The sequence below is a fragment of the Musca domestica genome, unplaced genomic scaffold, assembly GCF_030504385.1.
Source record: "Musca domestica strain aabys unplaced genomic scaffold, Musca_domestica.polishedcontigs.V.1.1 26, whole genome shotgun sequence".
Taxonomy (NCBI): domain Eukaryota; kingdom Metazoa; phylum Arthropoda; class Insecta; order Diptera; family Muscidae; genus Musca; species Musca domestica.
Window position 1 is genome coordinate 11,307,351 of NW_026712283.1, and position 24,411 is coordinate 11,331,761.

The 24,411-nt window shown below is 33.8% G+C and overlaps 1 protein-coding gene across 1 annotated transcript in view; it reads left to right on the forward strand.

Moving 5' to 3' along the window:
* LOC101895792 (myosin-13) overlaps positions 1-18,875 on the forward strand; it is a 32,110-nt gene extending 13,235 nt beyond the window's left edge. The window contains exons 13-18 of the mRNA XM_059123914.1: positions 13,030-13,392; positions 15,248-15,581; positions 15,647-15,852; positions 17,750-18,018; positions 18,112-18,388; positions 18,451-18,875. Coding sequence (XP_058979897.1) covers positions 13,030-13,392; positions 15,248-15,581; positions 15,647-15,852; positions 17,750-18,018; positions 18,112-18,388; positions 18,451-18,639 — 1,638 coding nt within the window. The 3' untranslated portion in view covers positions 18,640-18,875. The remainder of the gene's footprint in view (positions 1-13,029; positions 13,393-15,247; positions 15,582-15,646; positions 15,853-17,749; positions 18,019-18,111; positions 18,389-18,450) is intronic.
* Positions 18,876-24,411: the final 5,536 nt, after the last annotated feature.

A 24,411-nucleotide genomic window follows, 5' to 3' on the forward strand; every position in this document is an offset into this window, starting at 1 on the left:
ATTTTTGTAAACAAAGTACAGTTCACATTTATCCAGATGAAATTTTCCACAAATCATTTGTTTGGCTCAAGGACGAACCCTATTGAAATTGGTGATAATCGGTCAAAATTTAGATATAGCTCCCATATATATTTTCGTCCGATTTACCTTTTATTGTGCACCAAACGTGTAATATCAGCCCGAATGGTATGGAATTTTGCACATACAACCAAATTAAGCCTGAAAATAAGTATGCCAAATTTGATCGAAATCGGTTCAGATATAGCTATAGCTCCCATATATATTGTTCATCCGATTTGTTATTTTAGTGCTCCGCAGCCGTAATATGCACTCTGTAACAACAATATTTGGGGAAATATATCAAATACAGCTCACAAATATCTTTGCCAAATTTTATCGAGATCGGTTCAGATTTGGATATAGCTCCCATATATAACTTCGTCCGATTTACCTTTGATTGTGCACCAAACGTCTAATATTTGTCCAAATGGAATAGAATTTGGCACTTATGACCGTATTGAGTCTAGAAGCTAGTATGCCAAATTTGATCGAAATCGGTTCAGATATAGCTATAGCTCCCATATATATTATTCATCCGATTTGTTCTTTTTGTCCTCCGCAGCCGTAATATGCACTCTGTAACAACAATATTTGGGGAAATTGATCAAATACAGCTCAGAAATACATTTGCGAAATTTTATAGAGATCGGTTCAGATTTGGATATAGCTCCCATATATAACTTCGTCCGATTTACCTTTTATTGTGCACCAAACGTCTAATATTTACCCAAATGGGATGAAATTTAGCACTTACAACCGAATTAAGTCTAGAAGCTAGTATGTCAAATTTGGTGAAGATCGGTTCAGATATAGCTATAGCTCCCATATATACTGTTCATCCGATTAGTTATATTTGTTACCCACAGCCGTAATATGCACTCCGTAACAACGATATTCAGGGAAATATATAAACTACAGGTCAGAAATATCTTTGCCAAATTTTATCGAGATCGGTTCCGATTTGGATATAGCTCCCATATATATCTTAATCCGATTTCAAATTAATTGTGCCCCAAATGGGAAATACAAGTCCGAATTTAAAAGATACAAATGCTTCGGCATATTTAGTCCTTTGAACTGTAAATTATAATTATAATCATGACGTGTATGATTGAATTCTCCCATCAAAACTTTTAACTGCCATGCGGAGCTCTACTAAATTATCAAAGTGGTGTAGGGTACCACAAAAAAGTTTACATTTCGATATCCAAGAATCTCATAAAACGCGAAATTAATATCCGAATCCCTTAAGACTTGGCACATTTCAATATTTCTATCGACACAGGATCTGTTATAAAAACGGTAGAGTTCGGACCATTCTTTCTGGTACCTCTCCCAATGGTCAAAGTTTTGAATTACCAAAACCTTTATAAAATCCGAAATAAGCATGAAGTTCTCTTTATATTTCACACATCCCATTATTTATACTAACACAAGATCTGTTGTGAAGATGGGATATATCGGTCCGGTGCTGCTGATACCTTTCCTACAAAGGGTCAAAATTTTGAATATCCATGAAGCCCATAAAACGCGAAATTAACATCCGATTCCATTCAGACATGAAATAATTCAATATTTCCATCTACACAAGATCTGTTATAAAGATGGTTGAGATCGGACCATTTCTCTTGCTACCTGCCCCAGATGATATACAGGATGAGTTGAAAAAACTGCAACAAATTTCAGACTACTGTCATTTCTAAGCCACTCATCCGACAGCTGTTAAAATTATTCCAGTGACAGCTCATTATATTGTTTACAAGCGTACAAAAGCATTTTGGTGAGCATTTTCCAGAAAAAAAGTTATTCGTGATGGAGGAATTCAAGCGCGATAGTGTGATTTCTTTATATTTGGCTGGAAAACCACAAATGGCTATCGTTAGAGCACTCCAGCATTTAAATGTGGTTAAATCTTTTTCGTCTCGTACCACCGCTCGTTACCGTGATACTGGTAGCGTAGGCCGACGCCAAGGAAGTGGACGAAAGAAAACAGCAACATCAACAGAAATGGTTCGAAAAATAAAGAAGCGATTTAGTCGTAACCCGCATCGCAGTGGCCGAAAAATGGCTCGTGAGCTGAACATATCGCAATACTCCATTCGGCAAATATTGAAAAATGAGCTGACCATTGAAATTCCAAAAAGTGCAAGAACTTACATCGCAACGGGAGAAATTAGATTCAAAAGAGCTAAAGAGTTGCTTCGCTTGGACGAAAGTGGTGAACCGCCGATTTTGGTTTTCTCCAATGAGAAAACATTCGTTGTCCAGCAGTTTGTAGACAAAAAAAACGACCGTGTTTACTTTCCAAATAGGTTGCCAAATAGGTTTACTTGCCAAATAGGTCACCTTCGGTTGGCAACCAGAACTCAAGCGCCGGCCATGGTGATGGTGTGGGCCGCCATAACAGCCGATGGTCCCTCTTCGCTCGTATTAATCGACCGTGGCATCAGAATAAATGCCGAATATTATCGCGAGAATATTCTGGAGGGTGTATTAAAGCCTTGGACATTCCAACAGGACTCAGCACCATCGCACTCAGCACGCACCAGCCAAAAATGGTTATAAAATGAGGTTTCTCGCTTCATTTCCAGCGCACAATGGCCACCAAAATCTCCGGATACCAAACCGTTGGACTATTGTGTCTGGAGTATTTTGGAAAGCAAGGTTGGCACTAAAAAATACCAAAGTATCGATCACCTCAAGCAAGCGCTTCGCCGGGAATGAGACAAAATACAGCAGAGCAACATTCGGGCCGCGTGTGACGGTTTCATTGGCCGTTTGAAGGTCATAATTCGTGCCAAAGGTGACCAATACGAACAAATCTAAACTTATTCTAAAATTTGATGCTGTTTCCGACATTTTTTGCATCTTTCATTCAATAAAATTAAAAAAAAAATAAAAATTATGGCGTTTGACTTTGTTGCAGTTTTTTTTATCCCACCCTGCATTTAAGTCCTTGTCCTTAGAATTCCTAAAAAATCCATATTGAGAGGTCTAAAAAAATAATTTTGGAGATCCAAGAGCCCTTGAACAATTATTTCAAAAAATCCAATTGAGATGGTTTTAGAGTCCTTGAAAAAAATGATATTCCAAAAATATTAACATATGGTCTGATAGTCCTATACTTTTGGATGTCCAATATTCCTTGAAGAAATATTTTAAAAAATTGTAAATAAATTATAAAATTGTCCTTAAAATATCTTCCTAAAACTACCCATTAAAGAATCTATTAGTCCTTAAAAAATATTCTTAAAAAGTGCACTTTAAGAGATGAGCAATTGAAATTGTCTAGGAGTCCTTGAAACAATTATTCTTAAAATTCTATACAAAATTATTCTTAAAAAAATACTTCTGGGAGTTAGGAGATCATGAAAAATCAACATTTGTCCTTGAAAGTCAACATTTAGGGACCTAAAGTCCTTGAAAAACGATTTTTAAAAATATGCTTGAAAGAGCCTTAGAATATCCAAAAATCACGTTTGGTCCTTGGAAAATTATACCTAAAAATCTACTTTGGATATGAGTCCTTGGAATTGTTTCTTTTAGAGTTTTACGAGTCCCTGAAACGCACTATTACAAGATACAGGTTTAAAAGACAGAGAGTATTTAAAAAAAATTGTTTTTAAAATCCACGTCTAAAGGACGAAGATTCCATGAAAAGTTATTATAAAAAATTCATGATAAAAGGACTAAGTGTCCTTAAAAAATATCTTTAGAAATCAACTGTAAAATATCATTAAAAATACCTTTAAAACTTTACATTTAGAGTTCCTCAAAAATATTCGTTAAAAAATAAAAAAATAAATAAATAAAAATATTCATTTTTGAAGTCCTTAAAAATACACACTTAGAGGAGAACTATTCTTAAATCTACGTTTAGAAAGAGATCTTAAAGAATATTTTTTTTTTAATCAGCGGTTAGTTATCCTTAAAAATATTCTTAAAAAAATCCATATTATATGTTATATTGGAATGTTCTTACAAATTCACTACTAGACGTCCTTAAAATATTTTTAGAAAGCTCTACGAGTCGTGGAAAATTCATTTTTCCGACCTTTTTCAAACATATACTTGAAGAGGCGCAGAAAAATGTCTTTAAAAAATAATCGTTAAAAATTCAAGATTTTTAGAATCTTGGGAGTTTTACCGCAACACACGTGACATTATATTTTGTAGTCCTTAAATGAATTTTCTTAAACTCCTTCTATTTTAAAAATCACTTCACGACTTCACATAATGATACTACATTTGTCCGCCTGTCATTGATGGAATTCGAGGCACTCAATAACTTTAATGTTGCCAAATAATTGTGTCTAGCATGGAGAACAACTTGTTATGTCCAATTCAATATTCAACGAATGTTTGTATGTATATGTCTGCAATGGTATTGGTAAGGTAAAAATAACAAAAGAAAAACCCAGATAACTTATGTTCAAAGTTTTGAAGTTGTCTGGGTATAATATTTACATAGCAAAACTAAATGCTGATCGACTACAGACGACCACCACAACAACTCAAACACATACCAATACAAATCTACAACAACTTCGTTGTTATTGTCACAGCGGCAGCAGTGGGGGTTTTTTGTTGAATTCGACAAAAACACTCATCACTGCCTTGTCGAACTTCTCAATAAATAACCGAGGAATTCGATTGCCTGACAGGAAACGGAATAACGCGCATTTCCCCATTGTCTGCAAGCGAGACAACAGCAACGGTTCGACAACAATTCGATAAACTAATCATAGAAGAGAGAACAGAAATTGTTAACGTGATATCCATATCCGGTGCAAGGACTAGAAGCCATAAACAAAATAAAATATTGAAAGAAAATGAAAAGTTTTGAAATCCAATGAATGGTGAAAATACAATTCGTGCAAGAATTTTCAGGAAAGAGAAAAATTAATTGAATGATTTGTTGGTGAAGTGTAATTAAAATTGTTGCATACCTTAAGGCGCCTCAGAAAATATTTCCAAGTGTGAATTATGAGTGCAAATTGTGTTAACATTGTGGCTGGAGAGGAGCTTTGTCACGACAACTTCCAACACGAATATCACCACCAGACTTTTGAGCAGTTTAATTAAATCTGAAAAAGGGATTTTCAAAGAAAAGGATTTTTTTAACACAGAAAAATCATGAAATTTAAATATTTTGCTGTCGTAGGGAAAAATCAATATTTTACAAATAAATTTGCTATCCAGAAATGGGGAGGAGCAGGAGGAGAGCCCTAACCCATTATATGCATTTATTTATATTTGTAAAATAAAATAGAAAAATATTTTTTATCTATACGAGGTTCGCAATGAAAACTTAATGGACTTAAAAATGTGATTTTTTTAAACGAAAAACATGAACTTTGATGCTAAAAACCGTGAATCTTTTAAATTTTTTGTACAGATTACCAAGCCTAGAAATGTGAATTGTTGAAACGTTGTTGAAGTATCCTTTTCAAGGACTAACAAGGCTGCAAACTCCCAAGGCCTTGATTCTCTTAAAAATATTTTATTAAGGATTATTAGACGACTAAAAGCAAAGTATAGGGGATATTTTTAAGGACTATTTGATTTTTAAACTTGAAATAATTTTGAATTGTTCTTAAAGATTTTTCAAAGATAATGCAATTTACAAATTTTTTACAGTAGTTTTTTAAGGACCAACAAGATAAAAAACGTATTTTTTTTTTGAAGATTTTTTAAAAGAATATTTTTTCAAAGACCCCTAAAACGTGGATTTTTTAAAGAACATTTTTAAAGGGCCACCAAAACGTGGATTTTTTAAGGAATATTTTTTTTTTGGGACCACCAAAACTTGGATTTTTAAAGAATAGTTTTTCAAGGACCAGTAGATGTCGTGGATTTTTTAAAGAACATTTTTTCAAGCGCCAGTAGATGTCGTGGATTTTTTAATAATATTTTTTCAAAGACTTCCAGTAGGCATAGATTTTTTAAAAGAAGAATAGAAGATGTGAATTTTTTTAAAATATTTTTCCAGGACCAGTATAAGCCTCAGATTTTTAATATTATTTCCAGGACCAGTAGAAGTCTTGAATTTTTAAAAAAATGTTTTTCAAGGACCAGTAGTAGTCAAAGGTTTTTTAAAAATATTTTTCCAGGGCCAGTAGATGTCGTGGATTTTTTAAAGAATATTTTTGAAGAACCAGTAGATGTCGTGGATTTTTTAAAGAATATTTTTGAAGGACCAGTAAATGTGGTGGATTTTTTAAAGAATATTTTTGAAGGACCAGTAGATGTCGTGGATTTTTGAAAGAATATTAAATAAAAAAAATAAAAATATTTTTTCAATGACTTCCAGTAGTCATAGATTTTTTAAAAGAAGAATGGATAATGTGGATTTTTTTAAAATTATTTTTCCAGGACCAGTAGAAGTCGTGAATTTTTAAAAATGTTTTTCAAGGACCAGTAGCAGTCAAGCGATTTTTAAGAATATTTTTCCAGGACCAGTATAAGCCTCAGATTTTTAATTTTTTTCCAGGACCAGTAGAAGTCGTGGATTTATTAAAGATATTTTTTTTAAGGATCACCAGTAGTCGTGGTTTTTTGTAAATTTTCTTTTTCAAGAATTTACAGTAATCGTGGATTTTTTAAAAATATTTTTTTCAAGAACTTCCAGCAATTTTTGGATTTTTTAAAAATAATTTTCAAGGACTTCCAGCTGTTGTGGATTTTTTAAAAATATTTTTCAAGGACAATTAGTCCTTGAAAGACTTCCAGTAGTCGTGGAGTTTTTAAAAATATTTTTTCAATGACTTCCAGTAGTCGTGGCTTTTTTAAAAATATATTTTGAAGGACTTCCAGCAGTTGTGGATTTTTTTTAAATATTTTTCAGGCCCAGTAGAAGTCGTGGATTTTTAAAAATATTTTTTCAAGGACTTCCGCTAGTGTTGGATTTTTTTAAAAATATTTTTTCCAGAATTTCCGCTTGTCGTGGATTTTTTAAAAAATGTTTTAGGACCTTCAGTAGTCGTGGATTTTTTAAAAATATTTTTTCAAAAACTTCCACTAGTCGTGGATTTTTTAAAAATATTTTTTCAAGGATTTACAGTAGTCGTGGATTTTTTAAAAATATTTTTTCAAGGACTTCCAGCAGTTGTGGATTTTTTAAAAATATTTTTTCAAGGACTTCCAGTATTCTTGGATTTTTTAAAAATATTTTTCAAGAACAATTATTCGTGGATTTTCAAAAAATATTTTTTCAAGGACTTCCAGCATTCGTGGATTTTTTAAAAATATTTTTTTAATGACTTCCAGTAGTCGTGTATTTTTTAATAATATTTTTTGAAGGACCTCCAGTAGTCGTGGATTATTTAAAAATATTTTTTCAAGGACCTCCATTAGTTGTGGATTTTTTTAAAAATATTTTTCCAGGACCAGCAGAATTCGTGGATGTTTTAAAAATATTTTTCAAAGACCAGTAGAATTCGGGGATGTTTTAAAAATATTTTTCCAGGACCACCAGAAGTCGTGGATTTTTCCAAAACAATAAGAGTTCGAGGATTTTTTAAAAATATTTTTCCAGAACCATCAGAGGTTGTGGATTTTTTAAAAATAGTGTTCCAGGACCAGTAGATTTCGTGGATTTTTTATCGGTTGTCGTGGATTTTTTATGAATTTTTTTGAAGGACTATCGCTAGTCGTGGATTTTTTTTAAGATAATTTTAATTTTTAATTTTATTAATTTTTTTTCAAGGACTATCGTTAGTCGTGGATTTTTTAAAAATAATTTTCCAGGACCTGTAGAAGTCGAGAATTTTTTATCGGCTGTCGTGGATTTTTTAAAAATTCTTTTTTGAAGAACTATCGGTAGTCGTGGATTTTTTAAGATTTTTTTTTGAAGAACTACCGGTAGTCGTGGATTTTTTTAAATATTTTTTGAAGGACTATTGGTTGTCGTGGATTTTTTAAAATATTTTTCCAGAACCATCAGTAGTCGTGGATTTCTAAAAATATTTTTCCAGGACCTTCAGTAGTCGTGAATTATTTAACATTTTTTCCAGGACCATCAGTCCGTTTGTGGAAATTACTCCATCTTCCGAACGAAATGAAGTAGGCTGATAAAATTTTACTCAGATGTGTTTATGGGACCATTAGCATTGGAAAGTTTTGTCGTGGACCCCATATAGCTGTGCCTCAAGATATTGGGCATTTTAATGTGTCACAATATAGATCGGAATTGTTTAAAATTAGATATTTAGTGTTCGTAATGCCTAATACCTCTCATAGCAGAAAATTTCCTGTACAGGACCACATCTTCAAATGCCCTCCAGATAACGGTAACTTCCAATATTTGGTATTTTTGTGATTTTAACTGCACTAACCGTCCTTTTTTTAAATGACCATCAGTAACGGATTTTATAAAAATGGCTCTAAGTAGTTCATCAGAACTGTAGTCTCCGATTTGAGGATTTTTCTACAATCCAAAAAGACCTTATAAACGCGGCATTTATTAATAATTTTTATGGAACTTCTAGGACTTAAAAAATATTCTTGAAGGACACCTTAGCCTTTAGGACCCCTAGAAATTTCCTTTGTCTACTAAATACTTTGTGTCTCCCCTTAAAACTTTATGCCTCCCTCCTCGTATGTAACTAAATCCTCCATGGCGTATCCTGACATCGCACAGGAGTACTACAACAATGCTTATATATGGTAAACAAATTTATTGTTTATTTACTAGTCTCCATGCCTGTTTGGGAGTCGATAGTGGTACCTGTGTGTGGCATAAACATAAGTGGGTTACAGCCCTATCTATCCAGCTATGTGCACCACATGCAACATATTTTTTTATGTTGCATGTCAATAAAATAAACCACCCATATAAAATGCAAAGAAAACGAATAATGAACTCGGTACAGAACTTCAAAAACAAACAAAAAACGGCAATCATTCACAGAAAATCGAATAAAAATATTTTTTTATATACACATGCATATCTACATATTTATATGTAAAATACATGCATATCGAAAGAACAGATTTTTTTCATTATTAGTAAACGTGTTTTTTTCTAACACGAATCGACGAACTTGACCTGCCATATTAAGACATACATTTTCAGACATATGTGTTACGCCCCCTCTCCCTCTCTTTCGTCCAAAAACCTGTTATCTGTTGAAACCGAAACGGTGTCGTATTCATCACACCTGGAATCGTCAGGCAAAACAAATAAAAATGACGACAACAATTTGTTCGCTGCAACAGCAGCGAATGACACGCACAGAGGTTGGCGTGAAAATCGTTATTTTTGCATGCAATATTCTGCCTATATTTTTATACGCAATAATGGTTTTTGTCTTCCATTATGGGGGTAATCGATGATCATCGAACAGAGGGTATTTAATTCTAATTGTTTATATACAAAAATAAGGCTGTAACAGTGGGCGGAGAAAGGTAGAAATCCAGTCTTTCTGGAGTCTATGAAATTTAAAAAAAATCAAGGATCGGAAATCACTGAATTTTGAAAAATAGTTTGCGCAAGAGCCTTTAGATATCGTGGATTTATTTTAATTTTTATTCAACGACAATCAATAGTTGTGAATTTTATTAAAATAACTTTTCAAGTACCTTCACTAGTGGTGTTTTTCAAACCAAATTTAAAGGACTACCAGTTGTCGCCGATTTTTAAAATATTTTTTTCAGGGCCATCAATTGTCGCCCATTTTTTTAAACATTTTTAAGGACAAACAGTTGTTGAAGAATTTTTCAGAAACATTTTGCCAGGACCATCGGTAGTCGTGGATTTTTTTTAAATTTTTCCCAGGACCATCAGTTGCTGTGGATTAAAAAAATGTTTTTTTAAAAAAATATATTTTAAGGACCACAAACTACCGTTAATTTTTAAAAAAATATTTTTTTAGGGACATCAGTAGCAGTAGATTTTTTAAAAATTTGTTTTCATAGACCATCAGAGGTAGTAGATTTTTTAAAATATTTTTTCATAAACCATCAGAGCTCGTGGGTATATGAAAAATATTTTTTCAAGGACTTCGAGTAGTCGTGGAATTTGAATTTTTTTTTCAAGGTTCATCTGAAGTCGTGGATTTTTTAAAAAAGAAAATTTTCAAGGACCATCTATGGTCGTGGATTTTTTAAAAAAGAAAATTTTCAAGGACCATCTAAGGTCGTGTCTTTTTTAAAAAAGAAAATTTTCAAGGACCATCTAAGGTCGTGGATTTTTAAAAAAAATGTCAAGGACCATCTGAAATCGTGGATTTTTTAATATTTAAGCAGTAGATTTTTTAAAAATTCGTTTTCATAGACCATCAGAGGTAGTAGATTTTTTAAAATATTTTTTCATAGACCATCAGAGCTCGTGGGTATATTAAAAATATTTGTTCATAGACCATCAGAGCTCGTCGTTAAAAAAAATGTCAAGGACCATCTGAAATCGTGGATTTTTTAGAACAAAGTTTCAAGGGCCATCAAAGGTTGTGGATTTCTTAATTTTTTTTTTTCAAGGACCATCTGAAGTCGTGGATTTAAAAAAAAGTCAAGAACCACCTGAAGTTCTGAGTTTTTTAATAATATTTTTTTAAGGACCATCTAAGGTTATGGATTTTAAAAAATTATTTTTCATAGACCACCAGAAATCGTGGATTTTTTAAAAATACTTTTTCATGGACCACCAGAAGTCGTGGATTTTTTTAAAATATTTTTTCATGGACAATTAGAAGTCTTGGATTTTTTAAAAATATTTTTTCATGGACAATTAAAAGTCGTGGATTTTTTAAAAATATTCTTTTATGGACAATTAGAAGTCGTGGATTTTTAAAAATATTTTTTATGGACAATTAGAAGTCGTGGATTTTTAAAAATATTTTGTTTGTGGACAATTAGAAGTCGTGGATTTTTAAAAATATTTTTTATGGACAATTAGAAGTCTTGGATTTTTTGAAGGATTATGGGTAGTCGTTTTAAGAGTATTTTTTGGAAGACTATCAATAATCGCGAATCTTTTAAGAATATTTTTGAAGGACTGTTGGTAGTCGTGGTTCTGAAGGACTATCAGTAATCGCGATTTTTTTAAGAATATTTTTTGAAGGACTATCGGTTGTCGTGGATTTGAAGAATAAGAATATTTTTTGAAGGACTATCAGTAATCGCGTATTTTTTAAGAATATTTGTTGAAGGACTATCGGTAGTCGTGGATTTGAAGGACTATCGGTAGTCGTGGATATTTTAAGAATATTTCTTGAAGGACTATCGGTAGTCGTTGATATTTTTAAAAATATTTTTGAAGGACTATCAGTAGTCGTGGATTTTTTTAAGAATATTTTTTGAAGGACTATCGGTAGTCGTGGGTTTTTTTAAGAATATCTTTTAGAGACTATCGGTAGTCGTGGATTTTTTAAGAATATTTTTTGAAGGACTATCGGTATTTCTGCATTTTTAAGAATATTTTTTGAAGGACTATCGGTAGTCGTGACTTTTTTTAAGAATATTTTTTGAAGGACTATCGGTAGTCGTTGATATTTTTAAAAATATTTTTGAAGGACTATCGGTAGTCGTGGATTTTTTTAAGAATATTTTTTGAAGGACTATCGGTAATCGTGGATTTTTTAAGAATATTGTTTGAAGGACTATCGGTAGTCGCGGATTTTTTAAGAATATTTTTTTGAAGGTCTATCCGTAATCGTGGATTTTTTAAGAATGTTTTTTAAAGGACAATCGGTAATCGTGGATTTTTTAAGAATGTTTTTTTGAAGGACTATCGTTAGTCAACGATTTTTTAATAATATTTTTAAAGGACTATCGTTAGTCGTGGATTTTTCAAGAATATTTTTTGAAGGGCTATCGGTAGTCGTGGATTTTTTAAGAATAATTTTTGGAAGGACTATCGGTAGTCATGGATATTTTTAAGAATATTTTTTGAAGGACTATCGGTAGTCGTGGATTTTTCAAGAATATTTTTTGAAGAACTATCGGTAGTCGTGTATTTTTTAAGAATGTTTTTTGAAGGACTTTCGGTAGTCGTAGGTTTTTTTAAAAATATTTTTGGAGGTCTATCGGTAGTCGTTGATTTTTTTTATATATTTTTCCAGGACCATTAGTTGTCGTGGATTTTCAAACAATAAAGGGCCATCAGCAGACTTGGACTTTTCATAGATCATCGATAGTCCTGGAATTTTTTAATATTTTTAAAGGACCTTTAGAGGTCGTGGATTTTTTTTTAATATATTTTAAGACCTTTAGAGGTCGTGGATTATTTTAAAATTATTTTTGCAAGAACCATAATTTTGAAAAATAGTTTTTTAAGGACCATCAAAATTTAAACGAATTTTTCAAGAAATTATAAATGCTTTTTTTTTCGATTCATCATTTGAGGGTATCCTTCCCCAACCAAGAATTCATTCCAAAAATATCATAGAAAAAAATTCCATTAATATGTTTTTTTGTGTGTTTTCCATTCCAACATGGATGTATAATTGAAGACTCCTTCTAATGGCATGGCTATGAATCATTGACAGCTTAAATTTGGCCTCAGTTCAAAAATTCATTTGAACTTTTTGTCGATTTTCTTTTGTTGTTATTCCTCTTTCTTCACTCTTCAATCGTGTATTGTGGGTGAGCTGTGTTGTGTTGGAGTTTCGTGACAAAGTTTTTTATTGCAAAATTATTGAATTTCAAAAAAAATATTACCTCGATGTCAATGATTTGCAAATACTTGTGAATAAATTTTCCAACATGAAAGTGAAAACAATAAGGAAAATATTAAAAGAAAATTTGATGGAAAACTTCTCCCCCTGAAAAGGAGTTGAAAAGAATATAAAAACTAATTTTTGCGTATTAAAAAGGAAATATGAGCTAAATTTGGCGCAACACGCAGCTGTGATAAAGGAAAGGAAAAATTTGAATAAATCTTAAAATAATGGTAAGTATGAAAGGCGCGGAGGGTGACAATGGCAACAAGTTGTTATAAATGTTCCTTTCTTCTGTCAAACCCAAACACAGTCTGGTGAATGTCCTCATGCTGCCATATTGGATGCTGCCTTACAGCACAGCCATCATCATGATGCTGGAGGCGGGGGAGGAGCAGAAGGTACCAGTGGTGGTGGTATATGCCATTTGGATACCCATGAAAAATACCAGAGAATTATTGATGAATTGAAAAACGAATTGGAACAAATGTCCTGCGAAGTGACTCAGGTGAAGAGGGAGTGCTGTAGCAAGGCAAAGACTGCATGTTCGGAGGATGTTGCGTTGAACTTAACCGAGTCACTGAAACAGCTGGAACTACAAAACGATCGCCTGCAAGAGGCGTTGAAACAACAATCAGAAGCCAAGGATGCTGTCGCCTCGGAATTAGAAACACAAGTGGGTGATATGAATTGTTTGCCAACAAAAAATAACTAATTTTTAAAATAAAATAAATGCAATTGCATATTCCAGGTGCCTCAGGTCAATAATTGTGTTTTTCAAAAATATTATATTTTTTCAGGGACCATCAGATCTACAATTGCTAAGTTAATTGTATAGTTCAGGGAAAATTAGGGCAACAATCGCGGATTCATTTAAGATATTATAAGGACTATCAGAGAAATAACCGGGGACTTTTTTAAAATAAATTTTTACCATCATCGGGTTTTTTAAAATATTTTTCAAAGGCCTTCAGAAGTTATGGAATTTTGGAATTTTTTTTTCTATGACTATCTGATTTTTTTAAATATTTTGTCGAGGATTTTCTGTAGACGTGGATTATTTGGATATACTTTTTTAAGGCGCATATGAAGTCGTAGATTTTTTTAAAAAATATTTTTAAAGGACCACCTGAAGTCGTGGATTTTTTTAAATATTTTTTCAAGGACCACCAAAAGTCGTGGATTTTTTAAAAATAGTTTTTCATGGGCCATATAGAGTCGTGGATTTTTTAAAAATATTTTTTCAAGAGCCATATAAAGTCGTGGATTTTTTAAAAATATTTTTTCAAGGACCATCTAAAGTCGTGGATTTTTTAAAAATAGTTTTTCATGAGCCATCTATAGTCGTGGATTTTTTAAAAATAGTTTTTCATGGGCCATATAGAGTCGTGGATTTTTTAAAAATATTTTTTCAAGAGCCATCCATAGTCGTGGATTTTTTAAAAATAGTTTTTCATGGGCCATATAGAGTCGTGGATTTTTTAAAAATATTTTTTCAAGAGCCATCCATAGTCGTGGATTTTTTAAAAATATTTTTTCAAGAGCCATCCATAGTCGTGGATTTTTTAAAAATATTTTTTCAAGGGTCATGTAAAGTCGTGGATTTTTTAAAAATATTTTTTCAAGGGTGATATAAAGTCGTGAATTTTTTAAAAATAGTTTTTCATGGGCCATCTATAGTCGTGGATTTTTGTGGGTCATATAAGTTCGTTAATTTTTTTAAAAATATTTTTTAATGGGTCATATAAAATCGTGGATTTTTTAAAAATAATTTTTCAAGAGCCATCTAAAGTCATGGATTTTTTTTAAATATTTTTTCAAAAGCCATCTAAAGTCATGGATTTTTTTAAAATATTTTTTCAGGGAGCATCTGAAGTCGTAGATTTTTTAAAAATATATTTTTCCTTTCATTTTTTAAAAATATTTTGTCGAGGATTTTCAGTAGACGTGGATTATTTGGAGATATTTTTCGAGTACCATATGTAGTCGTGGATTTTTTAAAAAATATTTTCTCGAGGTTTTTAGTAGACGTGGATTATTTGGAGATATTCTTTCAAGTCGCGGATTTTTTTAAAATAATTTGTCAAGAATTTTTAATAGACGTTGATTATTTGGAAAATTTTTTTAAGGATCACCTGAAGTTGCGGATTTTTCAAAAATATTTTTTTAAGGGCCATTTGAAGCCGTGGATTTTTTTAAAAATATTTTTTAAAGACCTCCATAAGTCGTGGTGAATTTTAAAATATTTTTTTTAAAGATCACCTGAAGTCAACGATTTTTGTAAAATATTTTTTAAAGACCGCCTGAAGTCGTGGATTTTTTAAAAATATCTTTTCAAGGGCTACCTAAAGTCGTGGATTTTATAAAAATATAATTTAAGGATTACCAATAGTAGAGGATTTTCTCAAAAAACCAATTTCAAAGACAATCAGTAGTTGTGGTTTTTTTTTAAATATTTTTTCAAGGATCATCAATATTTTCAATTAAATTGCAATCTGTAATAAAGAAAAATGCTCTCACTTTAATTTCAGAACAATGCTCTCAAATGCCAAATACAACACCTTAAGAAAGCGATTATGGATCGGGAACAACACATCCTACACCTGACGGCCGTTCTCAATCATCACAACTCCCAAAATCCAACGGCCTATGAATCCTGTCGTGCCAATCCCCTACCCCATGCTACCGCTAAGCAAACTCCTCCTACAGGCCCCTGCTGTAGTAATCAACAAAGAGTCACGGATTTAGAAAAACGTCTCGACACAATGTCCAAGGAGTTAGATAAGTCGCAAAGGCAGGAATATTTTCTGCATTCGGAGACGAGAAAACTCAACGAGCAACTGAATGAGAGTAAAAGGAAAAATGGTAAGGGGAGCACTTTTAGGTTTTGTTTTCAAATTTAATGTTGTTTCAAAATTTTTTCCTCCCAGCTGATTTGGCCTCACAGGCCCAACGTTTAGCCGGTTTATTGAAGTCGCAGGAAGTCCATCGCTCAGATTTGGCCAAAAAATACGATAGTCTTGAGGAGAGTTTTGAAGACCAGGCCAAGAAGCTGCGCACAGCCAATGCTCAGTTGACGGTGTTGAATGAACGGTTTCAGCTAATGGAAAGGCAGCAGCATGAACATAATTTGGAGGTATGTTGATTTTTTTACAAAAGTAATGGTTTCAATAAAATCTAAGACATGAGGTAGTCTAGAAGCCACTTCAGGTCATGTGAATCGTCGAACATTGAAAATCTTTTCCAAGAATATTCTGAAGATATGAATACATTTAAAGGCTTTAAAAGTACCTTATCCTGTGAAAGGAGGTTCTGAGAGGGAAGGAAGGAATTGGAAGAAATCCTTGAAAACAAGGCTTCTCTTTAAAAAATATTCTTTAACAAATCCACGTCATTGAAAAAATCCACATTCTTGAAAAAAATTTAAAAAATCCACATCCTTAAAAAATATTTTTTAAAAAGTCCACGGGTATAGGTCCTTGAAAGAAATTCTTTAAAAAATTCACATCCTTGAAAAAATATTTTTTAAAAAGTCTGTAGGTCCGTGAAAAAAAAATCTTTAAAAAATCCACATCCTAGAAAAAATATTTTGGTTCTGTGAAGAATTATTCTTTAAAAAATCCACGTCTTTCGGTCCTTTGAAAAATTATTCTCTAAAAAATCCACGTCTTTCGGTTCTTTTAAAAATTATTCTTTAAAAAATCCACGTCTTTCGGTCCTTTGAAAAATTATTCTTTAAAAAATGCACGTCTTTTGGTCCTTTGAAAAAATATTGTTTAAAAAATTTACGTCTGTTGGTCCTTTGAAAAAATATTCTTTAAAAAATCCACGTCTTTTGGTCCTTTGAAAAAATATTCTTTAAAAAATTTACGTCTATTGGTTCTTTAAAAAATCCATCTTTTAATCCTTTGAAAAATTATTCTTTAAAAAATCGACGTCTTTTGGTCCTTTGAAAAAATATTCTTTAAAAAATCCACATCCTTGAAAAAATATTTTTTAAAAAGTCCACGCCTGTATGTCTTTGAAAAAAAATTCTTTAAAAAATCCACATCCTTAAAAAAAATATTTTTTAAAAAGTCCACGCCTGTATGTCTTTGAAAAAAAATTCTTTTAAAAATCCACATCCTTGAAAAAATATTTTTTAAAAAATCCACGCCTGTATGTCTTTGAAAAAAATTCTTTACAAAATCCACATCCTTGAAAAAATATTTTTTAAAAAGTCCACGCCTGTATGTCTTTGAAAAAAATTCTTTAAAAAATCCACATCCTTGAAAAAATATTTTTTAAAAAGTCCACGCCTGTATGTCTTTGAAAAAAAAATTCTTTTAAAAATCCACATCCTTGAAAAAATATTTTTTAAAAAATCCACGCCTGTATGTCTTTGAAAAAAATTCTTTACAAAATCCACATCCTTGAAAAAATATTTTTTAAAAAGTCCACGCCTGTATGTCTTTGAAAAAAATTCTTTAAAAAATCCACATCCTTGAAAAAATATTTTTTAAAAAGTCCACGCCTGTATGTCCTTGAAAAAAAATTCTTTAAAAAATCCACGTCTTTTGGACCTTTGGAAAATTATTCTTTAAAAAATCCACGTCTTTTGGTCCTTTGAAAATATATTCTTTAAAAAATCCACATCCTTGAAAAAATATTTTTTAAGAAATCCACGTCTGTAAGTCCTTGAAAAAATATTCTTGAAAAAATCCACGTCTTTTGGACCTTTGAAAAATTATTCTTTAAAAAATCCACATCCTTGAAAAAATATTTTTCAAGAAATCCACGTCTGTAAGTCCTTGAAAAATTATTCTTGAAAAAATCCACGTCTTTTGGACCTTTGAAAAAATATTCTTTAAAAAATCCAAGTCTATTGGTCTATAATAATAATATATTTTCAAAAAAAAGTACCCTCCTGTTGGTCCTTGAAATAAAAATTCATTAAAAAATCCATGTCCTTTCGGTGCTTTATTGAATTTCTTAAAAAGTCCACGTATGTTGCTTCTTGAAATCTTATCCAGGATATTCTTCCCTTATTCTAGCGCAAGCTGCTGCACGACGAAGTGTTGGCCCTGAAGGAAAAGGAAGCCATTGTTATGGGTCGCCAAAAGAGTTTGCAGGAACAATTGGCCAAAACTGAAAAGGAGCTCTACACGGCACATAATGTTATGCGCGATCAAACGAATATAATGAAAACAAACGATCTGAAACATGCCGAGGAGTTGCAACGCCTCAAGGAGGAGCACTATGATACGAAACGAAAATTGAAAAATCTCACCGAGGACTACAAACGTCTGCAGGAGGCCTATGAGTGAGTATTGTTAGGAGGACATTCTCCCAATAAAAATCCACAACTCCATCATTGTAATAATCTCCAGTGTGACATGTTGTCCCCTTGTTGCAGAAACGAACAGGAAATATGCAAACAATCGGAGAAGTTACTTAACTCCTTTCGCAAATGGAAGGAGCAACAACTGAAGGCAGATGCCGAGAATCGAGAGAAATTCCAAAAGATGGAAACCCACATTCAGCTACTGTATCAGGACAAATTGGAGATGTTGAATGCCCAGCGTAGCATGTGGCTGGACTACAAAACATTGGAGGCGGAATTGGAGCGTCTCAGCCAGGCATCGTTTAATGTTTCAAATCCCAGGTTAGGTGTTACGGTGACAAATGAAATGGTAGGTACCACCCGAATCCTGTTATGAAATCCAGAATAATTTTTTTTTGATTTTCCCCCAAGCTTGCCGAACGCTTATCGGCCATTAAAAAGGCTCGCAGTCGTATTATAGAACAAACACTGCTGATGGAGGAGGCATTACGGGAAGAGGATAAACTCGAGGTGGCAGAAGATGAGCCGGGCCCGAGTAAGACCACAACCGCCACTGGAACAGACGATAGACAACGACAGGACTCCTCAAATCCTGGCTAAAGACACACACACACATCCCATGAATTCTGTTCTCTGATATTTTGTAAATATGTATCTATGTCTTTGTAATATTTATATTTGTTTATAGGCATTCTAGGGACCTACTATAGCCTTGTATAATTCTGTCTGTGTATCAAACCAAATCATTAGAAGAGTTTACTTAGCTACCTACCATCTTTGCAACTACTTTCTCCGAATATATATATATTCCGATTGTGTTCCTTTTCTAGATGTTGCAAGATGTTATAGTAACAAATGTTTTTTGTTTTTGTATTTCATCATGGGTAAGTTTGAAGGATCAACAGGGCCAAAATATGTGCATTTTCAAAGGATACTTTTCCAAAAAGAACAAGAAGTTTTTAAAGAATATTTTTTCTAAAGGACCAATAGACGTGGATTTTTTAAAGAATATTTTTTCCAAAGGACCAATAGACGTGGATTTTTTAAAGAATATTTTTTCCAAAGGACCAATAGACGTGGATTTTTTAAAGAATATTTTTTCCAAAGGACCAATAGACGTGGATTTTTTAAAGAATATTTTTTTCAAAGGACCAATAGACGTGGATTTTTTAAAGTACATTTTGCCAAAGGACTAATAGACGTGTATTTTTTAAAGAATATTTTTTCCAGAGGACCAATAGACGTGGATTTTTTAAAGAATATTTTTTCCAAAGGACCAATAGACGTGGATTTTTTAAAGAATATTTTTTTCCAAAGGACCAATAGACGTGGATTTTTTAAAGAATATTTTTTTCCAAAGGACCAATAGACGTGGATTTTTTAAAGAATATTTTTTCCAAAGGACCAATAGACGTGGATTTTTTAAAGAATATTTTTTCCAAAGGACCAATAGACGTGGATTTTTTAAAGAATATTTTTTTCCAAAGGACCAATAGACGTGGATTTTTTAAAGAATATTTTTTCCAAAGGACCAATAGACGTGGATTTTTTAAAGAATATTTTTTTCCAAAGGACCAATAGACGTGGATTTTTTAAAGAATATTTTTTCCAAAGGACCAATAGACGTGGATTTTTTAAAGAATATTTTTTCCAAAGGATTAATGGACTTGGATTTTTTAAAGAATATTTTTCCTAGGGACCAATAGACGTGGATTTTTTTAAAGAATATTTGTTTTCAAAGAATATTTTTCCTAGGGACCAATAGATGTGGATTTTTTAAGGAATATTTTTTCAAAGGACCAATAGTCGGGGAATGTTTAAAGAATATTTTTCAAAGGACCAATAGTCGGGGAATTTTTAAAGAATATTTTTTCAAATATTATTTTTTCAAAGGACCAATAGACATGGATTTTTTAAAGAATATTTTTTTCAAATAATATATTTTCAAAGGACCAATAGTCGTGGATTTTTTAAGGAATATTTTTTTCAAAGGACCAATAGACGTGGATTTTTTAAATAATATTTTTTCAAAGGACCAATAGACGTGGATTTTTTAAAGAATATTTTTTTCAAAGGACCAATAGACGTGGATTTTTTAATGAATATTTTTTCAAAGGACCAATAGACGTGGATTTTTTATTGAATATTTTTTCAAAGGACCAATAGACGTGGATATTTTAAAGAATATTTTTTTCCAAAGGACAGGATTTTTAAAATTCCTTCTTGCATTTATTTTTTATATTTCTGACTCCCTAACTTGTTGGGTAACATATGCTTGCAATCTTACTAAATGCTGATTATCGAATCTTTCTTTGCCACACTTATCACCTGAATTTTCCTTATTAAGCCACACAAAAAAAGCTGTAAATAAATTAATGTTTTAATTTAACGTAAAGATCATTCATTACCCGACACACACACACTATCCCACACACAATCAATTCCATAGCACACACATGGGATTATCAAACAATTGATGATGATCACCATCATCACCAACAGCCAAGACTTGTGGTCGGAGACTGCTGGCGTTCGTTTCACTCAATTATGAGAATTAATTATCGAAGCTGTTTTTGTTTTTTTTTTGAATTGTGTGTTTTTTGTAAAAATTCAATTCCATTCACCCCACGCAAAATTAAACCGCTTAGTTTGTAATGCGCCCGACTTGGGGAATACGTGATATTGTTGTCATTCCCAGATGATGACATTTGTCATTTCTTCTTCATCTTCTGTGGCAGCTAGCACTTTGGCACTTATGCAACATGAGCCCCATGGCTGGCTGGCAGGCAGGGGCCGACCATCTGGAATTATGTCACCCAGTTAATTCTCTGTCTTTGGGATATTTAGTGATTACAAATGACCCGATAATTATTGTGAAAAGAGAATGGAGAAGGGGAAAGTGTTGGTCGGTCGATTGTGTGGGTCATTGTCATTAATTTCGAAAGATGAAGTTATCAATTTATAAATATATTTTTTAACAACTAGGCTAATGCAGATTCCAACTTCGAATAGGAAAATGGGTTTGGAATAAGAATCCGATATGGAAAACCTTTCAAAATTTCCAATCTCCATGAAATGAAAAACAAAAAAAAAAAACATTTCAAATAAGAAAAAGAAGAGAGATGAATTCAAACCACCATCCACTTAGACAACCTCTAAAAACCTTTGTCGAACATGTTATGACACCAACATGTCACCCTGAAATTTCCAAGAAAATCACAACGGCATTGACACAAACATCATCAAACAAAAATGAAAAATTGGCAGCTTTTGCCATTTGAAATGTTTGTCAAATAGAAATTTTGTGGCACATTGTCGTCATCGCCATTGTCCAGAGAGGAAAATAACCTGACAACAGAGAAACAAAAAAAAAAAAAAGAAAACATCCTCTAAAACGCAAAAAACAAAACATAATTCGCAAACATGTTTTTACCCCCGACTACCGCGGCATCCTCATGGCTAAGGCCAAAAAATAAAGTCACTGTGGAAATACCGAAACGTTGCCTAGCACCCATATGTGGACCGCCAAGATTTCACTTTTCACCAATGCAAAAATTAATTTTCGGCGGTGGCAGCATGCTTATCATGATGATAATACCAGTGTGGGGTCTGCTCAGTGTACCGGCATGGGCAGCCAAGAGCCAGGGCAAGCGACGTGTGGCAAATGATGGCGAGGAATAAGAAGGCTTGTTGGGGATTTTGAAATGTAATAATTTAATAAAAAATTCAAAAATAAATGGAAGATTTTTTTTCAAAGAATGAGGAGAAGGTGCTATCTAAGAATCCTACTAAGTGTCCTACCAGAGAGTAGATATGCTCACGTGAAATCTAATGTAGAGTAAAAGGAGTCGGACTTATAAACGATTTGGAAGGAGTAAATATTGGAGGCTAGGAATTAGCCGATGTAGACTCTGGGAAGGAGTCGGCCTAGACGACTGGTAAGGAATCGGGATAGACGACTGGTAAGGTGTCGGAATAGACAATGATTAGGAGGCGATAAAGACGACTGAAAGGGGTCGATGTAGACGATTGGGAAGGACTCAATATAGACGATTGGGAAGAAGTCGATATAGACGACTGGGAAGGAGTCAAGATAGACGACTGGTAAGGAGTCGGGATAGACGACTGGGAAGGAGTCGGGATAGACGACTGGTAAGGAGTCGGGAAAGACGACTGGTAAGGAGTGGATATGGATGACTGGTAAAGAGTCGATATAGACGACTGGGAAGGAGACGGTATAGACGACTGGTAACGAGTCAATATAGACGACTGGTACGGAGTCGGGATAGACACTGATTAGGAGGCGTTTAGACGACTGAAAGGGGTCGATGTAGACGATTGGGAAGAAGTCGATAAAGACGACTGGGAAGGAGTCAGGATAGACGACTGGTAAGGAGTCGGGATAGACGACTGGGAAGGAGTCGGGATGACTGGTAAGGAGTCGATATAGACGACTGGGAAGGAGTCGATATAGGCGACTGGGAAGGAGTCGGGATAGACGACTGGGAAGGAGTCGGGATAGACGACTGGGAAGGAGTAGGGATAGACGACTGGTACTCCACAGTAGATGACGCCAGGTAGCATCTACTGTAGAGTAGATGACGCCAGGTGGCATCTACAGTAGAGTAGATGACCCCAGGTGACATCTACAGTAGAGTAGATGACCCCAGGTGACATCTACAGTAGAGTAGATGACCACAGGTGACATCTACAGTAGAGTAGATGACCCCAGGTGACATCTACAGTAGAGTAGATGACGCCAGGTGACATCTACAGTAGAGTAGATGACACCAGGCGGCATCTACAATAGGGTAGATGACACCAGGCGGCATCTACAATAGGGTAGATGACACCAGGTGGCATCTACAATAGGGTAGATGACACCAGGTGGCATCTACAATAGAGTAGATGACACCAGGTGACATCTACAATAGAGTAGATGACACCAGGTGGCATCTACAATAGAGTAGATGACACCAGGTGGCATCTACAATAGGGTAGATGACACCAGGTGGCATCTACAATAGGGTAGATGACACCAGGTGGCATCTACAATAGGGTAGATGACACCAGGTGGCATCTACAATAGGGTAGATGACACCAGGCGGCATCTACAATAGAGTAGATGACACCAGATGACATTTACAATAGAGTAGATGACGCCAGGTGACATCTACAATGGAGTAGATGACGCCAGGTGACATGTGATAGTAGGTAGTAGAGTAGATGTTGCCATATGTCATCTACGGTGGAGTAGATGAAGACAGATGCCCTCTACGATAGAGTAGCCAGATACCATTTCCGAAATGGTTATCACCGATGCAAATAATTCTAATCTAATGCAGATAAGATGCCCTCAATTGTTTCCATCATTGGCGCTGAGGACACCTGTGCTCCCATTAACCTTTTGTTTTTACATCCGCCATAGCTTTCATCGCCCTTTTAGGCGCATTCATGAAGTGAAACGCATTTCCTCAAAGCCCTTGCCCTCTGCTAATGTAATTTTCCTCTAACACGCACGCCGAACAACGCCATGCAACACAAATTACATATTGCGGAAATCACAAAGACTTCAAGTCGTACCTTGGTCTTCGGATGAAGCAGAAGCAGAAGAAAGCAAACATCCAAGTCTCTTCGACGCACAAACAATTGTCGATCATGCAAATTGATATTCCGCTTGATTCGCACATTTTGCTTTGATCTTGGCATTCACATGTTGCAGCGGTGCAATCATTCCAACACGCAAAGATGATGACGATGATGATGCTCCGAGCTGAGCTGGTGCAATGGCAACCGGGTCCCCTGTGTTGTTTTTTTGGGAGTGTGTCGAAGATTTATTGCCTAATTGAAAGTTGAAAGAGGAAAAAGAAAACAAAAGTGAAAGACATTGGCCAAAGAGAGTGAAACCGGGAGACCAACAATGCTACGCAGTCTCATAGACGGACGGACGGACCGACAGACAAAGTTTGACTACTAAGAAAGTAATCAAGCCTGTAAGAAGCTGCAAAATTTCGGCGACCAATGGACGCTTTATTGTAACAGCCGCAATCAAGCTACCAGCCAGTAAATCCAATAAAACGGAATGTGAGCATGGTGTTGGTGATTAAGCAACAACAACAGCAACACAAAGAGGCATTCAAGATGACAACAACAAGAAAGTGACAAGATCATTATTACCGGCTTTGGATCACTGATTATTATGACCGGCAACAATGAGGCAAAAAAGAAACGCGAGCTACAACAGCTGTCGTTGCATCCGAACCCAAAGAAAATAAAAAAACTTGTGTCCTGCATGACTAGCATTAATGCTGACCGATCGACCGACGCATCGGCTATTGCAATATTCTAGGTCATCAGCGATAAATAAAAACA